The sequence below is a fragment of the Myotis daubentonii genome, chromosome 2 (genome assembly GCF_963259705.1).
Source record: "Myotis daubentonii chromosome 2, mMyoDau2.1, whole genome shotgun sequence".
Classification (NCBI taxonomy): domain Eukaryota; kingdom Metazoa; phylum Chordata; class Mammalia; order Chiroptera; family Vespertilionidae; genus Myotis; species Myotis daubentonii.
In genome coordinates, this window is record NC_081841.1 from 48302737 (window position 1) to 48329282 (window position 26546).

The window sequence follows — 26546 nt, forward strand, 5'->3', positions numbered from 1 at the left end:
CTCCCAATTCACTGTGTGGCCTAAAGACAACCCACAACCCTCTCTGAGCCTCATCTGTCCCTGAGGCTCAGAGATCCAAACTGCCCTTTGAGCTCTGCAGTAATATGCTAATCTATCCTAAGCTCCTTCTTGTTCCCCATCAGCATGTGGTAGTTTCAGAGAGCCAGTGCAAGTCTGTGATGGAGCTAAGACCACCAGGAAATCATCACTTCCTGTGTGGAAGGAACCTTAAACATCACCCAGGATGAAACTCTCATCTTACAGCTGAGGAAACGTAGGTCCAGAGTGGGCACTCTGTTACCTCATAGCAGATGATGGAGAGAAGGAAGTCTGCTGGGCTCTCACATGTTGCAAAATCAGAGCTCACACATCTTCCAAACCTGGTTGAAGTGCATAATAGTATCAAAGTAACGTGATATAGAAGGTATAAATCGAGTCTTTTTTCCCCTTTAAAAAAATAAATTCAATATTATAACTCCAAGACCTCTGGAGAGGTATTTGCTATAGTACGTGCTTTACACAAAGCAGAACAATCTGATCACATGAAACATCTTAGATTTATGTTTTTAAATAGCTAAATAAAACAGAACATCAAGTCACACAATACATATACTGACATTAATTCAAATGTCCAATGCACAGTACAGTAGGATCTATATAATAGTTCATATAATTTAAAATTTACATACACACAAGCACATAAACAAATACTAATTGACTAGAACAAAAGTTTAAGAAGTTACCCAGACATTTTGGTATTGACACCTACATATTTATGGCAACAAATAATGACTTTAAACTTTCCATAAGATCTTTTGTACAAGGATAGGAAGTTTACAGACTGGAAAGAAGACAAACAAATGTACCTTGATTGCACTATTTATCTAACATTATATGGGATGTGACAGTACGCAGTAAACTTTATCAGTGAAGTCTCTCTAGCCTGAAATGATGAATTTAGCTGAATTATCCCCAAATCTAACTTTTTGTGCTGTATAAATAATAGCTGTTTGGTTCTTCCAAATGAAATAGGACACTAACACTTTTCTTTAAAATAACTCAACTTTGGTCCGTAATTAGTGAAGTCTCTTTTTAAAGTATACTAATACAGTTTACTTTCTTTTCTTTCAAGAATCCTGATTAAAAGGACGATGTCAGTCAAATCACCTGCAGGTCAGCTTTGACATGATCAGTGGTGCTAAGACTAAGGTATCATTACCTAGAACTAAAGCTTGGAAACAACCCCATCTTTCTCTGGCTCACTGAGGAACCAAAGTGCCTTACCACGTTTCCTATCAACCATTTAAAAAGACCATTTGGTTGTATTTCAAAAACCAAAAATAATTTCAACCCTGCTGTTTATTTTGCACACACAAAGTTAAAGAGGGAGAGATTAAATTACTACATCATAAAATACAGGCACAAAATTAAGTGGACGCCACAAAGGGTGTGTCTGAAAACACTGAATTGACCGAATCTGAGTCGGATTTCACCCTGGAGGACTTTAAGATGCCCTCAGCTATAACAGTTTCACTGGGAAAGAACCTGACCTTCCCATTCTGCCCTGCTGCAGTATCCTTCAGGGGTTCCAAAAACACCACTCTTTTACTGGCACCTGCCTTCCGTCCATCTGCTGGGACATCACCAGCCAGGCCAGGACTGAGAATAGATGAATGGGCATTGCTTTGGTTTAGTGCACTTTTTTGTCTCTTGGCTTTACACCTGCAGGGACACGGCGTCAGATAGAGGTACAAAAGTACCAAAACGATACTGGCCACACAGGCTGCAAGAGTGGTAAAAGCTGTGTTAAATGCCTCATGGGCATGGGATCTGTTTATGGTGAGATTGCTCACGTTTATTGTGACATCCACAGTTTCATTCAACAGGCGTTGCCTGTTCATCGCAATACAAGAATACACGCCAGCATCCTCGAAACGAGGACTTTCTATGACCAGGGTTCCATTGTGAAACACATGAAAGTTTTCCATCTCTGTGTCCGGCTCTAGCAGGCTGTTATCTGGGCTCACCCATATGAAATCAGTATTGGAACTAGCAGTCTTGCTGTCACAGTGAACAATCAGCCTTTCCCCGACTTGAGCCTCATGAATAAAGCCAAGTGCACGGAAGGAGCCATTGATGATACTGTCGGAGCAATTCAAAAGGCCATCCTGGAGCAGAAGTACCTGGTGGGAGCGCCTAGAGTCAGACCACAGGCGACAGGTATAATCGTTCTTAAAATCCATCACTGAGCTAAAGTGCCTACGATACCAAAAGGTCAGCAATGAGTAAAGGGAACAGTCACAGACGAATGGGTTTCCATGAAGGTGGATGCCTCTCAGCTGCTTTCCTGGCACTAAACTTATATGGTTGGTTGGCAGGACGGGGATCCGGTTATAAGAAACATCCAGAAACATCAGTTCTGCCAGCTTGAACCTTCCAACGTACAAATCCATGGGAAACTGCGTGAGGAAGTTTCCACTTAAGTAGAGTTTCTGCAGCTGGACGAGCCCTCCGAACGCTGACGGATCGAGATAGGAAATGTGATTGTTGTAGAGCAGGAGCACTTCCAGAACCTTCAACTCTTGGAACACGGCGCTTTTCACGGCCCTCAGCTTATTGGAGGATAAGTCAAGACACTTCAGATTTGGAGTTGTGGAAAAGCTGCCCATGGAGATGTTGGTGATGTTGTTATGACGAATAATTAGGGTGTTCAGCTTTCCAAAGGATACCGGAATCCACTCAGAATCCAGAAGCCCAATTCTGTTATAGCTCAGATCCAGTCTCTTAATCAATCTGAAAAGGTTCCCAGGCACCTTGGACAGGTTTTTGTTGGTGCAGCTCACGATGTCGGTGGCACAGATGCAGGCGGTGGGGCACACCCCGGTGGCGCCCGGGCTCACGGTCACCGTGATCACCAGCAAACACAGCAGTTCCCTGCAGCAGGGTCTGACAACTCGAGGCGGGGTGGGCAGTGTGTGTAAACGCAAAGACATTCTGGTCGCCTCTCTGTCTCTTCCAGGCGTCTTCGCGGCCAGCTCGACCTCCCACCAGTGAATCTGGTAAGCAATATTTAAAGACGGGTTAAAAAAAAAAAAAAAAGGCAAATTAACTCCCACCCATTAACCCGTAACAGCCGCACCTTGCTTTCTTTCTAGTAACTTTGGAAATGGAGGTTTTGTCTCACATGGGGGAGCCTGCGTTGCCTTTTTACTGTTAAACGCAGTTTTTCCTGGGTTACTCTTGTTTACAGACATGTACAGCCACAATCTACCAATACCACCGTCTCGACATCAGAAATTCAATACTGTTTTAAGGTGCATCCTGTATTTTTGTTTTAAACTCCCTCCAATAGACTCAAAAATACACAAACGCAAGCTATAAACAATTAAACGGAAATACTTAGCGAGCCACCCGGCCAGAACACAACTCACAGAGCGGAGGAGCCTCGCGGACTCGGGATAGGCTGCCCACGGTGGTGTCTTCTGAAGGTCTGTGCGCCTGTCGGTCTGTCTGTCACTCGCGCATCTTCCGAATTCCTTTCCCTCCGGCTCCCGGCGGGCGGCAGCCTCTCGCTGGCTCTCAACTTTGGGAGTTTTAAGGAGCCGCGGCGGCAGCAGCCACCCCGGGCGCAGGCACCGTCTCCGCCGGCTCCGGTGAGTTCTCTCGGGCTCTCTTCATGGCTCGGCTGAAGGGACCGTCTCGGTGCTCCGACCGTCTGGTGCCCGCGCGCCGGCAGCCCAGCTCCCGGAGCCCGGTGCCAGGGGCGGGGGCGCGGGCAGCCGGAGGGACCCGGCCCCGCCTCTCCGCGCTCCGGAGGCTGCCGGACCCCGGGTTCCCGCGCGCGGCCGCCCGGCTTTTATCCCCGCGCGCTCGGGGTCGGGTGTGCGGCGGGGAGACGCGTCCCGCCCCTGCGCGCCCTCCCCCCTGCGGGAACCAGCTCGCAGGCTGAGGGCGGGAGCCGGCTGGGCGCAAGGCGCGGGGCACGCGGCGCGGGAAGGGACGACCGCGCAGCCAATCGGAGCGGCCCCTCCGCCGCCGGCCTTCCTCCTCCGGCTCTTCCCGGTGCCGGAGAGCCGGGGGCGCGCGGGCGGGGCGGGGGGCCCGGGTCAGGACGCGCTCACCCACTCCCGCCAATTGCGTCCGTTTGTCCGCTCCAGAACCGGCGGGTGTTGGGGTGTTGGGAGGTTAGGGGGACGTGCCCAGTCCGAGAGGGAAAGGTCGCTCCCTTCAAGACCCCACTTAGTCGCGGCCGCTCAGGTCCCCTGAGCCCCCTGACCTCTTGGGTCTTTCCTTGGGGAAGGGCCAAGCGGGCTCCCAGGGCGCTAACGGCGGCTGGTTTTAAAGGTTTGCAAAATAAACACTGAAGCAGCCTTCCGTCTCCGCCCACGTTTGGGGAGCTGGGGGGGAAGGGGGGTAGGGAAACCGAGCATGTTCCCTTTGGACCTGGGGAAGGCTCCGCGGGGACACGACGAGCCGCCCTGGAAAAGTTCTATCCCTTTCCCAACTCGGGAAGTAGCATCAGGGATGGTGCCCAGTGCGCGAAGGAGGAGCGCTGGGAAAAAGGCTGGGAGCCGACCTTCCGGCTGGAATGCAGAGATAAGGGAATTAAGCTTTAAAATGTATCCGGCTCGCCCCGGCCAGGGACTGATCCAGGAGTGGCGGCTCGGAGATTCTTCACCCCTTCCCAACACGCAAGGGGACAGGGGTGCCCGCTCAGGCTTGCTTTGGCCCAGCAGGCAAGGAAAGGTGCAAGCCCGGGTAGACAGACAGACAGACAAACCGGGGTGGGGTGGACAAATATGAGATGGAGGCGTGGGGCTGATGAGCTTTTAGATTAAAAATCCATTTTTGTTTAATTGTAAGATCAGTTTTAACGATGGGATTTGACTAAGCCAAGTGGCCCGTTTGTCTATTTTATCCCGATTAAAAATAAATAAATTACTGCCCAGACAAGAGATACCAAAGCAGAAGACTGAAAAGAGGAGCAATTGAGAGAACAATGGGGGCAGGGCACGTCACTTGTAATATTATTAAAAAATGAAAATGATGACAAGGACAACCAGCTCTCCCTCTCCTCCCCACATATTTGAGCAACCTCAGTTTATTGAGAGTCCCTGTGTTGTCCATGAATAGATTCACGTGGTAGCACAGATCTCCAGTGCCATATTTTAAAGAGAATTGTGTGCATTGTGAATTGAGCCTGTTTGTGTAATGAATCTGGAAAAGCACTAGTAAATCAAGATTTTTCAAGTGAGAGCAGCTTGATTCAGATGAGTTTCAGTTTCTTGAAAAGTTGAATTTTGCCTTAAAAAGCTTACAGCCTGCAATGTTTCAAGAAAGCATTCCTCACTGGGAGCTCCCAGGGGGAGAGGCAGAGGTTGAGATTTTTCTAAAGTCAGGCAATACTTCCTGGGATTCTCAGAAAACTTGATCTCCAAGCTTTCATTTTTACATTCAGAATGGTTAACACAGAAAAGTAGACTTAAAGTTACTTGGAGGAATCATTTTTTTAAAATGACTAACAACCAGGTTTTTGCAGTGTTTTACTAAGTAACTATCATCCCATTCAAAGGAAACCATAAAGCTGGAATAAAGACCTGTATTTAATGCAAAAATCACCTAAAAAGAATGACTTTCAAAATGGAAACAGAAGGTTATGTTACGATAGCTGCAGGCACATCACAGAAACAGTATGCAAAGATACACAGTATAAATAAACTAAATGCACTCAAAATCTACAGACAAGTTTCTCTATTTGAACACCTGATTTGGGGGATCCTGCACATTTGTCAAGGGGAAAGGAGTTCAGGAAAGGATGGGTTCACTTAAGTGGAAAAGAGAAAGCTAAGAGTTGACCTTAATAATGGCATAAGATCTGGCCTTATGTTGTGGAGGATGCCTTTTTATCTTTCTAGCATCCCTTTACCTTCTCCTACCTGGTCCACTCTTTCAACTAGAAGGTGAATTCCACAAAGGGCAGAAATTTTGTCTTAGTCACTGCTCTTTTCTTAGCTCCTAGAATCCTGGTTGGCATTCACATTTTTTAATGAATGAACTCATAACTTATTCAAAGCTTTCCCCCACCTGAGTCTGCTGGTTGCCATCCTGCTCTCTGTACATCAAAAGCTTGTGTGAAGAGGGATGGGGAAGAGAAGGAAAGAGGAGCCCTGCAAACACTATTTGAGTCCTGGATCCAGTCGTGCCTAAAGGCCACTGCATGTTATACTTCCTTTTAAATTACATTCTCTATTCATTCCCTTTTTGGGGGGTTAAGTTCATTTGAGTGTGTTTGTGTCACTTGTGCTGAGAGAGTCCTAATATATAATGATGGTAATAGTAAATGTGTATTGGGCCATAATAATGTGCCAGAGACTGAGCTCTGTTTCACATGTGTTATTTCCTTTATGGCTCACCACAGCCTATAACATTGTATAATCCTATAGCCCAGGTGGTAACTGTGTTCCAAATTATTTGAAAATGGAATGAGACTAATTTAGCTTGAGGGTCCGTGTGATGGATTTCGGTTATACAGAAGAAAGGCATTTTTGATAGAGAGGTCCCAGCCTGGAATGGATTGCCAAGACTGATGGTTGAGTTGCCTTCTCAAGAGTTTAAAATAGGACAGATAGGTATTCCTCTGGCCTTTCCCACATGGCCCAATCTGTTGGTATTTTTGACCATGCAATAAGGACTCAACAGATAGTAGAAAGTGGATTGACATTTGACATGATTATGAATCTAGTGTGATGAGGTGGGTGTGGTCATGGGAGTGTCTGGCTAGGTTTGGAAGTAACACCTACCTGGGAGTAGGGGTTTGAGTAGATGAAGTCTCTGGTGTTCTTCTGGCCCTATAATTTCCAGAATTTCTCAAGTTGCAGTAATTAAGTTAAGTTAGAGATATGTAACAAGAAACTGTTACAGCATTAGCTTAACAATTCTAGTTATTCTGAGTTATTTTTTACTAATAATGAACACTTTAATAGCACTTTCTATCCTGTGAGGGGCTTTCATATGCCATATCTCACTTGACTATAGTATGCATCCTCTACTGAGGTGTGGTTGGCACACCAGCAGATGTCTAATGTCTCTTTTTTAACCTGGGGGGCACGTTGATGTTCCTCAGAGACAGCGCTCACTGGGCTCTCTAGCTCTGCAGGAGACAACTGTTGCACACGGAGCTCTCTGTTGAGGTGTCCCCACCCTGGGATGGCACTCTTGGTAAGGATTTTACAATGGGACAGGAGTCTTGGCCCATAGGAGACACATCTCTGCCCACTCCGCTCCTGCAACAGCCTGCTCCAGTTGATTTATTACGATGTATGGTGGAACCATTTTTCACCCAGGGTTTCTCACTGTATGGAGATTTGAGCTCCAGCCCCTATGCTGTTTGAACTCCAGGAGGCATATGGTAACTTGTGGCTTCATTCTCTGGAAGCTTCCTACATGAGAAATGGAGGATTGGGGCGGGGGGGGGGGGGGATTCTTAGGGGAGGCGTGCAAGACCCACATGTCCTCCCCAAGGACTGAATTGATAGGTTCTTTTTAAAAAAACTGTAGTTGAGATAAAATTCACCCTTTGATCATTTTAAGGTATATTATTCAGAAATTTTAATATACTCACATTGTGCATCACCACTATCTACTTCCCGAATAATTTCATCACCCCCAAAGAAGCCCTGTACTCATTAAGCAGTTACTCCCATTCCCCACCTCTTCTCGGCCCATGGCAACCACTAGCCTACTCTCTGTCACTATGGATTTGCCTATTCTGGATATTTCATATAAGTGGAATCATGCAATATGTGGCCTTTGTGTCTGGCTTCTTTCACTTAACATGATGTTTTCATGGTTTGGATTGTGTTCGTTGGCTGAAGGTTGTAGAAGCAGGTGGGATCATTCCTTTGAAAGTCCTGCATAATTGGTTTAGCTACACTTGAGCTTAGAATGTGGCACATCTGCCCCTATTGTTGTTAGTCTTGGCTCAAAGTCCCTTTTACCCAGAGTCTTCAATTACAAGAATATTAAACCCCTATGTGATTACAGAAACCTAGCAGTTTTATGAGCTGAGGGGATCTAAGTTTTAGTCTTGGGCAAAAATGCTTTATCGCTTCACAAACCCCAAGAAACAATTAAAGATATAACAATTAATGATTTCTTGAGTTCCTTTCAACTTCAAAAAAATTAATTTGGTTTTCTGATAACAATGTATCTGCTGTTGCCCCGGCTCCAGGAACACAAAGTGTTAGAACACAGGCAGTAGCAGTTAGAGCAGGTCTAGGTGTAGTCCCTCATCTGGGTCAGTTATCGCTGCCCTGGGCGTACTTGCTCCTCCCTCTTCTCCCCAGTGAATGGTGTCAGGCCCACTGCTGCTCCAGGAAAAGTAACTTAGGGCAAGTTCTCCATAATTGAGATGTCACTTTAATCTATTAAATATTTTATTATAATGGGGTAGCACACATTCACTGCAGCATTATTTCTAACAGAAAAATAGTAATAATAATGGCCCAGCCAATGTGGCGCAGTGGTGAGGGTTGACCTATGAATCAGAAGGTCACAGTTCCATTCCTGGTCAGGGCACATGCCCGGGTCGTGGGCTCGATCCCCAGTGTGGGGATACAAGAGGCAAGCCGATCAGTGATTTTCTCTCATCGTTGGTATTTCTCTCCCTCTCCCTTCCTCTTTGACACCAATAAAAAAAATATTTTAAAAAAAAAAAGAAAGAAAGAAATAAGAATATGGTACACCCTTAAGTGCAACAGGGATTTAGGTGAATAAATTAGTGTATATCTATCTGGCGTCATACTATATTGTCATTAAAAATAATGTGTGTCAGAGAAATATCTGGTGACATAAGGAAAAGTTACAAAAAGGTACTATTTCACTTGTTGTAAATATATGTATATGCAGATGCATAGAATATCATCTGAAAGAGTATATACCTATGTCCTAACAGTGGTTTTAAATTTTTTCTTCTCTTTCCTTATCTGTATTTCTATTTCTACAATACTTTTGTGATAAGAAAAAGCACAATGAGAACTATGACTGTTTAAAGTTACCTATGACTGTTATGTGCATCAATGTTTTTGCTTTATGGTGATTCCTACTTAATATTCAGCGATTGTAGTTTCAGAGAGCAAAACCCTTTTCTGACTTCTCAGGCAGGAAGTGACCCCGATTTCCCCTGATTTGAGGTACAGTGATTGCTGTTCCCTCTTAGCAATACAGTCATTTATTTGACAACTATTTACTGAGTGTTTACTATGTGCTAGGCAGTATTCTTCAGCCTGAGAATCATAGCAACACATAATGCCCTGAAGTGCTACACTAGCCACACACGTCTTACTAGGATGAGGCGGGTATAGTCACTGACATATTTTTTTGGGCCAGTTGTCCACATTCCCAGGCTTGGGACTCAACATCCTTGGTTGGGATCACCTCTAGCAACTGTGAATTCTCTCCCACAACACTTTCTTAGACTTGCCTTGTGAAGGTGGCATGGTCCCCTGCCCCACACCACCATTTTTATTATTATTTTTTTAATTTTTAAAATATATTTGTATTGATTTCAGAGAGGAAGGGAAAGTGAGAGAAAGATAGAAACATCAATGATGAGAGAGAATCTTTGATTGGCTGCCTCCTGCAGGCCCCACACTGGGCATGTCCCCTTACCAGGAATCAAACCGTGACCTCCTGGTTCACAGGTCAACGTTCAACCACTGAGCACGCTGGCCTGGCGCCACCCTATGTTTTTCAATGAGAAATAAAAATAACAAACCAAAGAAAAAAAAATAATAAAATAACAAACCAAAGGCCTTTTTTCCAAATCCTAAAAACCCTATGTGTTCACTGTAGAAAAATTGGAAGATACAGAAAAAAAATGTAAAGAACCAGAGAATGCCATTCATCTTACTGGAAAATTATGTTTCTGCTCAAAGAATAAATCCATTGCAGTGAGGAACCTGAGAAGTTTGCAAGAGGATGATTTTCTCTTTGTCATTATTATGTAATGAGAGAAATAAGCTGACCTTTTTTTTAATACTCTGAAATTCTTAGCAGAGGAAAATTTGCTTTATAAAATTCACTGTGTCAAAGCTATACATTTAGCATTATAGTTATTTCTTGCGATTTTGGTTAGAAATAGGAGGTGCTCTAATTTTCAGTTTGCTCATGATTAGCCTGAAGGGATCATCTAATTGAATTCCTAAATGCTATTATATCTCTCAACACTGAGGCTAATTTTATCTCTCTAATAAATACAGATAATATTTAACACACCCAGCTTAGAGAACTATATGAGCAGTTGACTCCTATTCTGTGTCCTTTAAAAAAATATGCTTTTCAGCCCTGGCTGGTATGGCTCAGTAGTTGGAGCATCATCCTGTGCACCAAAGTCGAGGGTTTGATTCCCCATCAGGGCACATACCTAGGTTTCGAGTTCAATCCCAGTCGGGCTGAGTACAGGAGGCAACCAATCAATGTATCTTTCTCACATCAATGTTTCTCTCAATTGCTCTCTCTCCCTCCCTGAAAAAAAAAAAAAATCAATAACAAAATGCTTTCCTGTAGCAGTAATTAATTTATCATACCTTTGTAAAAGTAACATCTGATTATTCACAGAAATATCTGATTTGAAACCATCATTAATTACTAGCCAACATTAACACAAAATAAAATAAAATCGAGAAAGAAAATAATAAACTCTCTCTCTTATATGCCAGCACTATTGCAAATACATATTCAATTATTCTCAGCAAATACAAGGCCCTCTGTAGTAGATGTTCCATGAGTAATTGGCGCTGGAACTCTGACCTTTCTTTCAGTTTGTGACAGTGCAAAGAAACATCACATTCATATAGAGGAAGGCAGAAGGGCCTCTGGGAAGATCCAAGGAAGTGGACTTGGTAGTAATAAGACCCAACATTTATTGCATTCTCACTGTGTACCAGGCTTCTCATTTAATTCTTACAAAGGCTCAAAGAGATGGCCATTAGCATCCCCGTTTTCTAATGAGGGCAATGGGGCTTGCTTGGTTTCTATAACTCGCCCAAGGTGGGTGGTAGAACCAGGTCTCTCACCCAAGTCTGCTTCACTCTGATCTGCTGAACGATAGCTCCAATGCTTCCCATTAGGGAGTAGAAGGGTCAGCCATAATTTCAGTTCCATTCAGCAAATATTATTAGTCCTGGCCATTCGCCCAGAGCCATGAGAGGGCTGCTTTCCTCTAGGAATTTGTAGTCTTATTTGAAATAATTATAGGATATTAGACAGTATATAATTCAATTCCAAATTAGATAGAACCAAAATATTTGCAACAGAAAAAAATAATACTTGTAACAGAAAATATGTACTTTGGGTATTCAAAAATTCCAGTACAGGCAGAATTTTAGATCTTACTCATTTCTTGTTGACTCAACAAAGTGAATTGTATGCAAATGAAAATATAACCTGGGAGAAACCATTTGAATGGGTAGGGATGAAAATAAACCCCAGATTTAAGTAATGATAATATGAACCCTATGGCTCATTTTATCTATGGCATTCACAATGAAGAACTCGAAGGAAAGAAAGTATTTTTCCCCTGGCACATACAAAGGGCCTAAAACATCCTCTAATTATATGGCAAATGGCAATGCATTAAAAAAAAAAAATAGAGCATTGAAATAAAGAATCAAATCTTTGGGTTCTGGTGCCAGAACTTTCGTTTCTTAACTGTATGTATGATTTGGGGTAAGTGACCTGGTCTTTGAGATTATCAGCTTCCTCATTCATCAAAGGGAAATGCAGTACCAATATATGCACTGTTTGATTTCACAGTGATAACTGGGGCGACACATGTGAAAAGTGCTTTGGGACGATAAAGCTGTAAAAGAGTTTTACAGTGAATCCCCATCACGTGTTATTCATCTTTATTGCCCTATGCCTTGGACCTGACGTGACACAGCACAGGTGTTTAACAAATGTTTGTTGAACTTCATGGAACTGAAGCTCGGCTTATGTACAAAATAAACAGAGCCGGAGAAGTGTCTCCACAGTGATGTTTGTACTAATTATGTGGCTCTCCCGAGCCCGGTCATACCAGAGTACAGCAGGCCCTCCGTCCTCATTTGGAGGACCTCCTGTTGGCTTGGCCCTGGCTTGCTCTCCAAGGTGCTTTCTCAGCGGCCGCAGGCTGGAGTGAGACACTGGTCTGCACGCCTGGGCTTCTCAGAGCCTCTCCTTCAAGCTGGCATGTTGTGGGGAACATCCTGAGTGGAGACCTTTCGTTAGGAGTGATGATTGGCAATCTCAGTACATACTGCAGAGTCAGTCCCCAGAGGGGTTTTGAACTGCAGGGAAAGGCAAAATAAATAAAATAATAATTGCTCTCTCCAGAGAACAGCTTTGACGTGCTGCTGCTTGCCTCGCGTTGTGATAAAAATGCCTGGTAGGGAACCAAGGACGGTTTCCTTGGAAGCTGGCGTACAGAAGAGGTCAGGTACAAATCTGAACAAGTCGCTAGGGGATGAGTCTGCTCTTCGAGCAGGGTGATGGAAAGAGAATGTGCTGTTGTGGCAGCTGTCCACATTCACCTCAAAGTAGAATTTTTCATTGACTCGATTATACGTATTAAAACCATTGGACAGCTACATTACTCTTTTCTAAATTCCCTTTGCTGGGAAGGCACTGAGAATCTTAGTTATATTTTCACAAGCAGAATATGCGTTGACCCAGTGAGTATCCAATGTGCTTGTTTGTTTGCTTGTTTGTAGGGTATGTCTGGGGTAAAACTGAGTGGTGGGTTCTCCAGACAGGGTCACCTTGATAACATCCATATATCCCAGCTTGGCAGGCCCAAAACTTGATATTTTGGATGTCCCGGAGTGATCCTGATGCTTGTGGAATGATTTATAATGTAAACCAAAAGAATACCTATTTATCAATTTAAGGCAAAGATAAAGTGGATCAGAACTTGATATCAACCTAATCATATTCTCTGCTTATCAGAAAGCTTTGGGAAGTCAAGTTTATAATGATAAATGTTTGGTGAGTGGGAAATACTGGGGAGAGCACGGTTTGTTTGAGTAGTTTAATGTTTAGTGGCATCAAGCTACTCTATAGCATGACAAGTCCATTGCCACAAACGAGGTTTATCTGCCAATAAGACCACATATTCAGGTTGGTTGAATATGGCACAGTCATTCCTGGGCAGAAGATGCCAATGAAATCTTAAGTGTGTAAGAAATACAGCGGCATCATGATTCTGACCCAGTCAGAAAATTACTCTTTCTATTCAAAACACTCTCTTCCCTCTTCTTTATCAGTACCATAGCAGAAAATGCAAAGGAAAAACAACATCATACATAAAGTAGACGGTGATATCAGAAAGTAGAAAGAAATACCAGAAAGCTGCAAAGCCACCTCGAGAGAAAAGCCAGTCCCGAGAAGCAGGCATTTTGTAGAACCTCAATAAAGCATAATGATAAAGATATATATTGAAAGTAAACTGGATAATTTCATAAGCAGAAATGGAGTTCTGTCCAGCCATTCTAATTTAAGAAAATTCCACCAAAGACAGTCATGAGACAAAAATGATGTAACATGCACAGAAGAGGATTAGCACAGTTTGTACACTGAGTATTTCCCACTCATCATTTGGGCAATGTCACCCAAATAAGGACCAGAACATTTGCCAGCACTTCAAAGGTGTCACAGATGAGGGGGACCACTGTAATAAGCTGAGACAGTGTTTATGCTTATTGGCCATTGGTAGATCCTCTTTTATGAATCTATTGCTTATTCAGCTGTTGAGCTGTCTTGTTTTTTTTTCTTATTGATTTGTAAGACTTCTTTATTCTGAATTTGTTTTTTCATCATATATATTATGTGTGCATAAATATATATCACTTAGTAAATTATATAATGTCTAATCACTGAGCTGTACACCTTAAACTAATATAACATTGTATGTCAACTGTAATTGAAAAATATTATATTTTTATTTTATCCCACCCTGTGATTTGCCTTTTTACTCACTTTTGGTGAACAAAAGTTCTTAGTTTTAATACAGTCAAGTTTATCACTTTTTTCTTTTATTTTTTTGTTGTTGTTCTTTTCTTTCTTTCTTTCTTTCTTTTTCTTTCTTTTTTTTTTTTTTTTTTTTTGATGGTATAGCAAAGGTGGAAATTTATTGAAGAAAAAGTACAGATTCCCATGTGGGAAAGGGGAAAGAATCTCATAGCACAGACTCCCACGTGGGGATGGGGAAAGAGTCCCCTGTTACTTCCTATTTTTAAAAAGCATTGCCTACTCCAAGATCATGCAGATGCTTTCCTGTAAACACTTTATTGTTTTACTTTGTTAATTTGTATCTCCAATCCATTTTGCTCTGGTCTGAATGTTTGTGTCTCCCCTCACCCCCATTCACATATTGAAATACTACCCCTAAGGTGATAGTATTAGGAGATGGAACATTTGAGAAAGATTCTTTGTCCCCTTCTACCATGTGAGGACTCAGCAGGAAGCAGTCCCTCAACAGACACCAACGTTTATGGTATTTTTGTTATAGCAGCCTGAATGGACTAAGACACATTTGGAATTGATTCTTGTGTGTAATGTGAGGTAGAGGTCATATGGATATCCAATTTGTCCCACATGGATATCCAGTTGACCCAATACAGTTGATTGAAAAGACCACCCTTTTCCTTCCTGCATTGTGTGGTCACTTTTGTCATAAATCATGTGCTTATATATGTGTGGGTCTATTCATGGCACGCTATCTGTTCTTGCACCAGCACCACAGTTTTTATTATCAGCTTTATAGCAATAGCTCCTGATATCTCATGTGTTAGGTCTTCCATATGTGTTCCTCTTCAAGAATACCCTTGCTATTCTTGGCCTTTTGCATTTTCATATGAATTTTAGAATTGACTGTAAATTTTTGCTTAAAAAATAATAAAACCCACAGCTTGGATTTTGATTGAGAGTGCATAGAAGTATGTGCTAAATTTTTTTTTTCTGCAAAAGGCTTTATTGTTTCCATTTGGTCCAAGGCATGGGAGAGGGCTCCAGGGTGGTTAAAAGGATGCTAGTGGTTTCAGAGAGAGGCTCAGGCAAAAGCCAGACAACAGGGGATGCAGAGGGGCCCCTTAAAGGCCTCTGGGCTTCAAAGGCTAGTCATTTCAAAGAGATGCTGGCCAGCCTGCAGGGGTGAGTCAGGTGTCACCCATCTTCTTGAGACTCATGCCCTCCAGAGCCACATGGTCATGGTCGAAACTAGTAGAAGGCCAGACAGAGGTAGGTGTGGGTGGCCCACAGATGCAGGTTGGCCAGCCAGCAGCCTCCACCTCAGTAAAATAATTCTGATGCTAGAGTGGTCGGAGGCTAGATGGAAGGGCGACCATTATCCCTAGGTCTGTTCTGTCTAAACACTGTTGAAGCAAGAGACAGAATGGGGACTGCCGAGGGTACTGTGACAGAAGTGTGTCTTGATTTGAACAGAACTTACATCCTTACAGTATTGAGTCATCTGATCCATAATAATATTGTGTACTTTCATTTATTTGGTTATTTTTCATTTTTTTCCTCAATGATATTTTGTAATTTTTGGTAGATCTTGCAAAATTTTAATTAGACTTATTTCTAGGTGTGTGAGTTTGTGGGTGCTATTAAACATGTTTTATTTTCCATTTGTTTATTGCCAGTATATCCAAATATAGTCAACTGGGGTTGCTATAGCAAAATACCATAAACTGGGTGGCTTATAAACAACAGAAATTTGTATCTCACAGCTCTGGAGTCTGGGAAATCCAAGATCAGGGTTTGGCAGATTTGGTATCTGATGAGTACCCCTTCTTCGTTCACAGACAGAGGCTGTGTAAGAGCAGTAGCCCCATTCATGAGAGCTCCACCCTCAAGAACTAATCATCACCCAAATGCTGCCTTTCCTAATACCATCACATTGGGGGGTTGGATTCCAAAATATGAATTTTGGATGGCATATAAACATTCAATCTATGCAAATAATTTTAGCATATAAACTTTATATCCAGTGTCCTTCCTATATTCTCTTATTAGTTCTACAAATTTGCTTATAGATTCTTTGGAAATTTTCGATGTTCACAATCTTATTGTCTAGAAATGGTAGTGGTTGTTTTTTTTTTTTCTTTCTTTTCAATCTCTATGACCTTTATTTCTTTCTCTTGCCTTTTGCACTGGCTAGAACTCCAGTTACAGTGTTGAATAGAAGTGGTTGCAGGGTCTATTCTTGACTCAGTCCCAATATGATGTGGACGTTTTCAATATTCTACAATTGAAAATGATGTTTGCTGTGGGTATTTTGTAGATATTCTTTATCACATTCAGGAAGTTCTATTCTTAGTTGCTTAAAAGTTTTCATCACAAATGAATGTTGAATTAATGGAATACTTTTCTGCATTTAAGATGATCATGTGGTTTTATTCTTTCTGTGAATGGGATAAACAGAGTTTATGATTTTTGAATGTTAAACCACACTTGCACACCTATATTAAACTGCAGTCAGTTTACTGTATCACTAGATTTGATTGCCCAAATATTTTGTTAATAACTTTTTATTAAGATTTATGAGAAAGGTGGGCTTTCTATTTTCTTTCTCAGAATGCTTGTCAGATTTTTAAAATCAAGTTTATGCTGCTTTTATTTTTTGAAATGTTTGGAAATCTCTGCTTTTTGAAGAATTATACAAGACAGGTGATATTTTTCCTTCAATCTTTGAAAGAATTCACTGTTAAGTTCAGTGGGTCTAGGGTTTTCTTTGGGGGCAGATTTTTTTTTCCACTTCCTTAAGTGACCCCCATCCTCTGGCTGAACTGACTTCCAGAAGTGGGGACAGATTTTTAAATTATATGTTCAAATTTTTAATACATACAGACTTATTAATATTTTCTTTCTTCTTCTGTCAGCTTTGGTAAGTTGTGTTTTTCAAAGAATTTGCTTATTTCATTCAAATTGCAAATTTATCTATAGAACATTATTTTTAGAATACTGTAATTGTACAATCTGTGGTGATATTCTCTCCTCCATTGCCTTTGTTGCTAATTTGTGTTTTTTCTACTTTTTATCAGACTCTTTAGGGTTTTATCAATTATGTTAATCTTTTCAAAGACACAACTTTTGGACTTACTGATTTATTTCTTTAGATTTGATTGCTGCTCCTTTTCTACCTTCTTAAGATCAACACTTAATTACTGATTTTTTAAAACTTTTTTCTTTTCAAATAAATGCATTTAAGATTATATATTTCAAAAACAGGGACTATATATTACCTTCCAAGCATTATTTTAGTTTCTCCTCATAAGCTTTGAAATGTATTTTTTAATTATTCAGTTGAAAATATGTTCTATTTTTGTTGTTGTTGTTTTCTTTATCCCATGGATTATTTAAATTTTATTGTTTAATTTTTAGGCATTGGGTTTTCTTTCTGTTTTTGTTATTGATCTCTAGCTTAATTCTAGGGTGGTCAGAGAATATATTCTGAAAGATTTCAGTATTTTGAAATTCTTGAGACTTTCTGTATTACAATATATTGATTTTAATAAATGTGCACGAAATGAATGTGAGTTGGTCATTAGCAGGTGCTATTTTATAAGCATGGAAATTGGATTAGATCTGTTAATTGTACTTTTAATATCTTCTATATCTTTACTGATTAATTTTTAATTTTTGACTTGTTCTACCAGCTATTGAGAAAGATATGCTAATGCTCCCACTGTGATTGCTGATTTGTACATTTTTTCTTTCTGTTCTGTCCATTTTTTGTTTAGTGTATTTTGAAGCAATGCTATTGGGTACATATAGATTTAGGATTATAATATCTTCTTATTGGATTATCCCATTTGTAATTATGAACTTTGTATTTTTATCTCTAATAAAATGTTTGCCTTAAAGTTCACATTGCCTGATATTGGTAGAGTTGCACAAACTTTTTACCTGGCATATTTACTAGTATCTTTCTTTTTATTTACATTAAACATTTCTTTATCATTATAGTTAAAGTATATAGTTGGGTTTGTTTTAATCTAGTCTGACAATCATAGTCTTTTACTTCAAATTTAGTTCACTATGTAATTACTTAATTGAGTTCTAGCTACCGTCTTATTTTCTATTTTCTATTAGGCTCTTTTCTTATTTATTTATTTATTTATTTATTAAATCTTTATTGTTCAGATTATTACATTTGTTCCTCTTTTTTTCCCCCCATAACTCCCCTCCTCCCAGTTCCCACCCCACCCTCCGCCCTCACTCCCCACCCACTGTCCTCATCCATAGGTGCACGATTTTTGTCCAGTCTCTTCCTGCATCTCCCACACCCCTTTCACCCCCCCCCCCCCCCCGCAAGAATAGTCAGTCCATTCCCTTTCTATGTCCCTGATTCTATTATAATCACCAGTTCATTCTGTTCATCAGATTATTTATTCACTTGATTCTTAGATTCACTTTTTGATAGGTGCATATTTGTTGTTCATAATTTGTATCTTTACCTTTTTCTTCTTCTTCCTCTTCTTAAAGGATACCTTTCAGCATTTCATATAATCCTGGTTTGGTGGTGATGAACTCCTTTAGCTTTTCCTTATCTGTGAAGCTCTTTATCTGACCTTCAATTCTGAATGATAGCTTTGCTGGGTAAAGTAATCTTGGTTGTAGGTTCTTGGTATTCATCACTTTGAATATTTCTTGCCACTCCCTTCGGGCCTGCAAAGTTTCTGTTGAGAAATCAGCTGACAGTCGTATGGGTATTCCCTTGTAGGTAACTGTGTTTCTTTCTCTTGCTGCTTTTAAGATTCTCTCTTTGTCTTTTGCTCTTGGCATTTTAATTATGATGTGTCTTGGTGTGGTCCTCTTTGGATTCTTTTTGTTTGGGATTCTCTGTGCTTCCTGGACTTGTAAGTCTATTTCTTTCACCAGGTAGGGGAAGTTTTCTGTCATTATTTCTTCCAATAGGTTTTCAATATCTTGCTCTCTCTCATCTTCTGGCACCCCTATAATTCTGATGTTGGTACGCTTGAAGCTGTCCCAGAGGCTCCTTACACTATCTTCGTATTTTCGGATTCTTTTTCATTTTACTTTTCCCATTGGGTGTTTTTTGCTTCTTCGCATTTCAAATCTTTGACTTGATTCTTGCGCTCCTCTGGTCTGCTGTTGGGAGTCTGTATAATATTCTTTTTTTTTTTTAATATATTTTATTGATTTTTCACAGAGAGGAAGGGAGAGAGATAGAGAGAGTTAGAAACATCGATGAGAGAGAAACATCGATCAGCTGCCTCTTGCACATCCCCCACCGGGGATGTGCCCGCAACCCAGGTACATGCCCCTGACCGGAATCGAACCCGGGACCCCTCAGTCCGCAGGCCAACGCTCTATCCACTGAGCCAAACCGGTTTCGGCCTGTATAATATTCTTTATTTCAGTCAGTGTATGTTTAATTTCTAGTTGGTTCTTTATCACAACATCGAGGGTCTCATTAGATTTCTTGCAGATCTCATTAAGTTTATTGGCAGTTTCTAGAAGATTATTGAAAGACCTTAAAAGTGTGGTTCTGAATTCTATATCCTCCATCGACATTTGTGTCCTGTTTCTTTGTCTCCGCATTTTTTATGCTTTCTTGGTGCGCCCCCTAGTGGTCTTTGTGTGCAGTCTTGTTGTAGTTAAGCCTTGATTGTTGTAGGTAATACTGGGGGTATTACCTCCAGGCAACTGGCTGTGAGAATCAGCTGTGTCTGCAGTGGGAGAACTTTTGTCCTCTAGGGAGGTGCTAATCTAGCCCTTGCCTGAGGCTATCCAGCAAATGGCTCTGTGCAGGGCTTGGGCGGGGCGGGTCGCACGGGATCAAACAGGGCGGGTGGAGGGAGCAGTTATGGCTGCTCTCAGCCCAGAGGCTCTGCCTCTCAGAGTCCCAGCAACCACTGCAAACCTCGGAGAGAAAGCTGCCCTCCAGTTCCGACCGATGCCAGACAGTCCCGCTTCTCCTGTTTGAGTCTGGGTCCCTAGAGACTCGCCCAGAACTGGAGCTCAGAGCCTGAGACTCCCTCCCGATTGAAACAGACAACCGTGCCCTCAGCTGCCAGCCCGCTCCTCGTGCACCTCCGCACCTTTGTATTTTCCGCACTGCGCCTCCTCTGAGTCTCGGTATGCTGTTCTCTTTCCTTCTAGTTGAAGAATTTCCCCTCAGCCAGCCTTCCTGTGGTTCTGGGTGATGTCCGTTCCATTTTTTAGTTGTATTTTTGAAGTGGTTGTGCGATACAGCAATCTCCGGTGTTTACCTATGCTGCCATCTTGGTTCCTCCTAGGCTCTTTTCTTTTATATTCCTTTTTCCTATGTTCCTTTTCCTCCTTTTTGCCTCTTTTAGATTATTAAGAATTTTTATTATGTAATGTTTTTATTTAATAACTTGAAAATTATATATTAGTTTCTTATTCTGATAGTAGTTATCCTAGAAATTACAACACATATCCTTGACTTATTTCAGAATTGTACAAATTATTATTTTTACCACTCCTCTTATATTCTTAGACCCTTAAACCTTTTATGCTGTCTAACTCTCATGATTTTTGTGTTCTCTTGCTTTGCATTTTAGTCCTACATAGCTTTTCTACTACAAATGACATTATAATTATTGTTTTTTACAATCAGTAATGATTTGTAAATGCCCATATATTTATTCTTCCCAATGTTTGTTTTTTCTTCTTCTTGTATTTTCTTAGGAAATAAACTTGCAATACAGCCACTATGTAAGTTATGTGCACTAGTTAAAATATATCTGAGATGAAATTTTGATTAAATAATCACCAAAATAGATTGTAAGTTTGTGTAAAACAACTTCAGTATCTGTAAAACAACTTCAGTATCAAGGTTAGGCAATAATACTGATTTTTCAATAAAGCACTGATTTTATTCAGTCAAATTCAAATACTTCCCATATGGTATTTGTAGTTTTCAAAGAGCATTAACATTCAGCCTTCAGTTGATCCCAATAATAACTTGATGGATAAGCCAAAAAGACAACAAAGTAGGGATAATGGGAGGAAAGAGATTTGTCCACATTTATACACCTTATGTTGAACTCAAGTCCCTCATGCCTAGCTCAGTCCTCTGACTATATGTATCAACTTGTGTTTATAAAGATAAAGGTGCCTATAAACAATGCATCCCTCAAAACACACAGTTTAAGAGTGTCATGCTGTACCGACTGAGCTAGCCGGGCGCCCAAAAACACACAGTTTAATTCCAACTCCTTAAATGACCACCCTCTTCCTGCTTCTTATCACTCCTCATCATTAGATTTTTATTTTATTTTTTATATATTTTCTTTTTCTTTTTTATATATTTCAGAGAGGAAGGGAGAGGGAGGGAGGGAGGGAGGGAGAGAGAGAGAGGGAGGGAGAGAGAGAGAGAGAGAGAGAGAGAGAGAGAGAGAGAGAGAGATATCAATGATGAGAGAAAATCATTGATTGGCTGTCCCTTGCATGCCCCACACTGGGGCTCGAGCCCATAACCCGAACATATGCCCCAACTGGGATCAAACGCTGACCGAACGGTGACCTCCTGGTTCATAGGTTGACGCTCAACCACTTAGCCACACTGGATGAGCTATCAGATTTTTAAAAATCAAAACATACATAAACATCTGCCTGTAGCAAACACAGTGAGTTTCCAGTCATTAGGAAACTCACATTAAAGTCAAGGCTGATAAGACACTGTTTATTTTAGTCTTTCTGCTTAGTTTTCCTTTCCAGGCACTGTACTGAACTTAGTTTTCAAAGCCAGAAATGATGATTGTTTATATATCTAAATTTATTAATACTCTGCTCATAGAAATTTTTAGGTACAATTGATTCCAAGATTATTTTGGGAATTTCTCACTGGTGAAATCTAGACTATATCCAGGGGAAAGCCAACAAACACATTCTGCAAAGAGCCATCCTATATAATAAAGAGGGAATATGCTAATTGATCCTAATGGTGTCTGAGTCACGACCAGTCAAAGGTGCACGCACACAAGAGCTGGGAGGGGGAGACGGGGGCGGGGACCCAGCAGAAGCGCACACAGGCCCGCAGCCCCACCTGGCCTTGAGGGGGGGGGGGGCGTTAGGATGGGCCACGGTGGCCCTCCCCCTGAACTCCTCCCCCCCACCCCCCAGAAGCACGCAGGCCGGCAGCACCACCCAGCCCGGATGGGGGCGTCAGGACAGGGGCGGGCCTTGGCGGAGAGCTCTCAGCACTCCTGCACTGGGGTCTGAAGGTGGGGAGAGGAAGGGAGAGCACATAGGCAGTTAGGGGGATCAGGCCAGGAGGGGAGAGCAGATAGGCAGTTAGGGGGATCAGACAAGGAGGGGAGGGCAGTTAGGGCCATCAGGCTGGCAGGGGAACAGTTAGGGGCATCAGGCAGGCAGATGAGTGCTTAAGAGCCAGTGGTTCTGGATTGTGAGAGGGATCCCAGATTGGAGAGGGTGCAGGCCAGGCTGAGGGACCTACCCCCTGCCCTCCCCGCCCCCCCCCCCCCCCCCCGCATGAATTTCATGCACCGGGCCACTAGTTAATAATATAAACTTTTGGTGTACATAAGACTCTTCTATTCTAAGGCAGAGTAGGTGCTCACTAAGGGTGATTAAATAAATTAAAAGTTCCTCAGTGTCTACCTCTATCTCCTCAGTTTACCCAGAGTACTTACACAATGCAAAATAGGATAGTATTTGGATAAAACTGTAGTTTCTGATTCTCCATCTTCTCCCCCTACTACAAATTTAACAGAAAGTAAACCGCTGCTGCGGTGATGTTATAGCAGACAGGGTCCTGCCCCTCTCCAGGTAAGGGGGAGAGGGCATTTGGTTTGGGGTCATAGTTGACATGCTTTGGGACAGTTGTGCCACCTCCCCACTTCTTGTCTCTGGAAATCCCTGCTCTTCACAGTCTCTGCTATAAAGGACAGGCTGAAGTGGCCCTGACCTTACCCCGTGTCTTCCTCACCCCATTGTGAACAGACCAGGATCAAACTCAGGGACAACCATCAGACTCTCAAGAATTTGAGCCAAATTGCAGAAACCACAATCAGTGGTTATGGACTACCACAGAGAGCTCACATCCAGTGGGAGCTGAGGTTGGCGCCAGGGCACACCAAGTCAAGTACAACCAAAGTTACTTGAGGACAAAATTATAAATAATCAGAGGAAGCCACGTCTCTAGAGAAAAGAAATTAGACATGTTTTAAAAGGCAAGGAGAAGAGTCACAAAATTAAAGAATCAGAGTCCAACCGACTTTCTATCCCCAGCTCCCGTAGCTCTGAAGTCCATCTGGACTTTGCTTCCTGCTTCCGGACATCTAGAAGATTGCTGGCTTTATTTCCACTTGCTCCTCTTTTTAATTTGAGTTAATTCCAGCAAGATTCCTAGCAACCAACAAACAATTTGTTTAATCTCTTTTTATTTTATTTTTTTAATGTATTGATTTTAGAGAGAGAAGAAGGGGGCGAAAGAGAGAGGAACATCTATTTGTTGTTCCACTTATTTATGCATCTTTGGTCGATCCTTGTATGTGCCCTGACTGGGAATCAAACCTGAAACCTTGGCATAGTAGGACAATGGTCTAACCAACTGAGCTACACAGCTAGGGTCACAATCTCTTGACTAGTAGATTTCACCTTCTCCCTTAGGCACCCAGTGTGCTTTGGTGCAGCCCTTCCCTCTCTTGTGAGGAAGGAGAGTGATCTGAAAACCTTTCACACTAGCAAATACTTGGTTTTCTGGCTTTTCCAGTAACGTTTCAGAAAACACGGCTGTGAGAAGGCAACATTAGATCCTAAGGAATAATGATTCACGATACTGTTTTTAGCATTGGTTGGAATACATTTTAGGAGGAGTCTTCCCAAAGTACCTTCTATGATCTCGTAGCTGACCACTTATTTTGCCTAAAAGGGCTACTTACCATTACAGATAAATTTTTCCCTGTCCCCACACGCCACACAATACCAAATCAACTCTTCCATCAAATTGTAAGTGCCTTGAAAATAGGGCTTATGTTTCTACCACCTTTGCATACTCAGCACCTTAGTATAGTGTCTAACAACTATAACAAATATTCCTTCTCCACCTCTCATGAATATTTTGAGAACATCGGGGCCTGATATTCAGATACCACCTTTTCAGGAACCCTCCTTTTCCCTTTACCATTCCTTCTGGACTTCCATCTATCCTTGGAGCTCTGCTAGAATTGTTTGAAAAGCATGAGGAAAAGAGGAAAGCAGTGTCAGCCTTTACTTAGCCCAGGAAAATAAGACTTAGTGATGGCCCAGCCAACATTCATAAAGTCATCATTAAAGCAGCCAGTATAGGCAATTGAAAGAGGTTTTCTGAGTCAACTGCACAACCTCTCATTCCATCTGGGCACTCCCAACACCGGCCCGCAAATTCACAAGCTCCCATCCATTACATGGCAGTCATAAAACTGACTTCCTCATAAGTTCCGCGCGCTAACCGATTGCGCCACTGGAGCTCCCAAACTGACTTCCTGATGAAGACACAGCGGGCACACAGCACATTTGCATCAGTGCAGGTATCTTATCTAATAAAAGAGAAAAATGGTAATTGGCGTACGAGCTACCCTTTTCATTGGCTAATCAGGGCTATATGCAAATTAACTGCCAACTATGATTGGCAGTTAACTGCCAACTAAGATTGGCAGTTAACTGCCAACAAGATGGCGGTTAATTTGCATATGTAGGCACAATGCAGGGAGGCGAAAGGGAAAGCAGGAAGAAGCCCCCTGCCACTGACAGTGATCGGAAACCCAGGGGGGAGCTAAGAGCTGGGGCCGCCTTTGCCCTGCCCCCCAGCCATGATCGGAGAATCAGGCGCCTTTGCCGCCCTGGCCAGTGATAGCAGGAAGTAGGGATGGAGCCAGCGATGGGAGCTGGGCATGGTCGAAGCTGGCAGTCCCGGGAGCTAGGGGTCCCTTGCCTGGGCCTAAAGCGGAGCCCACGATCGCGGGGCCGCTGCAGCTGCGGGTCCCCGCTGCCCGGGCCGGACGCCTAGGCCAGAGGCATTAGGTCTGGGCAGGGGCGGAGCCTGCAACCGCGGGGAGCTGGGGGTCCCCTGCCCCGGCCTGACACCTCTGCCGGAGGCCTCAGGCCTGGTCAAGGGGCCGATCCAGTGATTGGTGATCAGAGGGTGATGAGGGTCAACTCCTCTGGCCGAGGCATCAGGCCTGGGTGGGGGGCGGAGCTGGGGATTGGAGGGATATGATGGTCCCCTTGCCCAGGCCTGAAGCCTGGGTCAGAGGCATCAGGCTTGGGCGGGGGGTGGAGCAAGCGATCAGAGGGAGATGGGGGTCCCCTGCCCAGGCATGATTCCTGGGCCAGAGGCCTCAGGCCTGGGCGGGGGCCAGAGCCAGTGATCGGGGGTAGATGGGGGTCCCCTGTCCAAGCCTGACACCTCTGGCGGAAGTGTCCGGCCTGGGCAAGGGGCCGATCAGGTGATCAGAGGTTGATGGGGGTCTACGCCTCTGGCCGAGGCATCAGGCCTGGGCAAGGGGCCGATCCTGCGATTGGAGGGTGATGGGGGTCAACGCCTGAGGGCTCCCAGTATGTGAGAGGGGGCAGGCTGGGCTGAGGGACACTCCCCTCCCCACACACACCCAGTGCACGAATTTCGTGCACCGGGCCCCTAGTCAGTATATAAACCCAGGGGCTCCAAAGGCTCCACTGTGCAATGTTTAACTCTTTCCTTAGAAAAGAGACCATTCTCACAGATTTGATTTAAGGCCAATGAGGGAATATTAATATAAACTCTCCAATACAGGACTAGTCATAAATACTGTCTTAGAATAATTATCTTCATGCATAAAGGACTGCTTTTTTCTGAAAGACTACCATTAACATTTTATTTCCCTTTTCTATGTCATTAAAGGCAAGAGTAATATTCAGATCCCTCAAAAGTCATATATGGAAATAAAAGAAAATTATGTTTTGAGCATGTTTGGTTTCTAGCATATTATATATTTATCTTTTCTGGTATAATAGTATCATTTATTTTCTAAACATTTCAGTTCCTACAGAATGAGTCATTGTTAATGTAGAAACCAGCTGAATCATCTGTCCATCAATCAATAGTTGTTTTTCTTTTTCTTGTATGTGTTCATCATTTTACTAAAAAAGATAATTAGGAATTTTTTTCATTTGAAGTACTTTTCCCCTTTGGTTGTTTTGTTTGGTTTACAAGTAATATGGTAAAGCTATCATTAACTTTGTGTTTGTTCAGATTCCTATTCATAATATTGGGGCAAAAACGAGTCACAGGCAATCCTCCAGTATCTCAAATGTGATGCCTTCCACATAGGAGATAAACAGAGAGTCTAGAAAGGGTGGGATAGAAAGGAGAATTTTTTCTGATCCTCAAAAGGCCAATTACACTTGAGATTCTGGTGATAAGTCCGTAACAGTTATTTGATTGTTATTTGATCTTCTCTCAATAAATCTGAAAAATGTAGTTATCCCATCTTAAATATAACCACCTAGGATATTGAGTTCATTTTAACATA

The 26546-nt window shown here is 42.4% G+C and overlaps 2 protein-coding genes across 2 annotated transcripts in view; one reads left to right on the forward strand and one right to left on the reverse strand.

Annotated features, from left to right (window-relative positions):
* Window positions 1–538: 538 nt before the first annotated feature.
* On the reverse strand, window positions 539–4342 carry AMIGO2 (adhesion molecule with Ig like domain 2). Its single transcript, XM_059682659.1, has 2 exons — window positions 3432–4342; window positions 539–3056 (listed from the first exon to the last, which is right to left on the reverse strand). Exon 2 carries the CDS (start codon window positions 2991–2993, stop codon window positions 1428–1430), a length of 1566 nt encoding a protein of 521 aa, XP_059538642.1. The 5' UTR covers window positions 2994–3056; window positions 3432–4342; the 3' UTR covers window positions 539–1427.
* PCED1B (PC-esterase domain containing 1B) overlaps window positions 3545–26546 on the forward strand; it is a 141509-nt gene continuing 118507 nt past the window's right edge. Inside the window, exon 1 of the mRNA XM_059682661.1 lies at window positions 3545–3653. The gene's annotated coding sequence lies outside the window, so the exon portion shown is untranslated. The remainder of the gene's footprint in view (window positions 3654–26546) is intronic.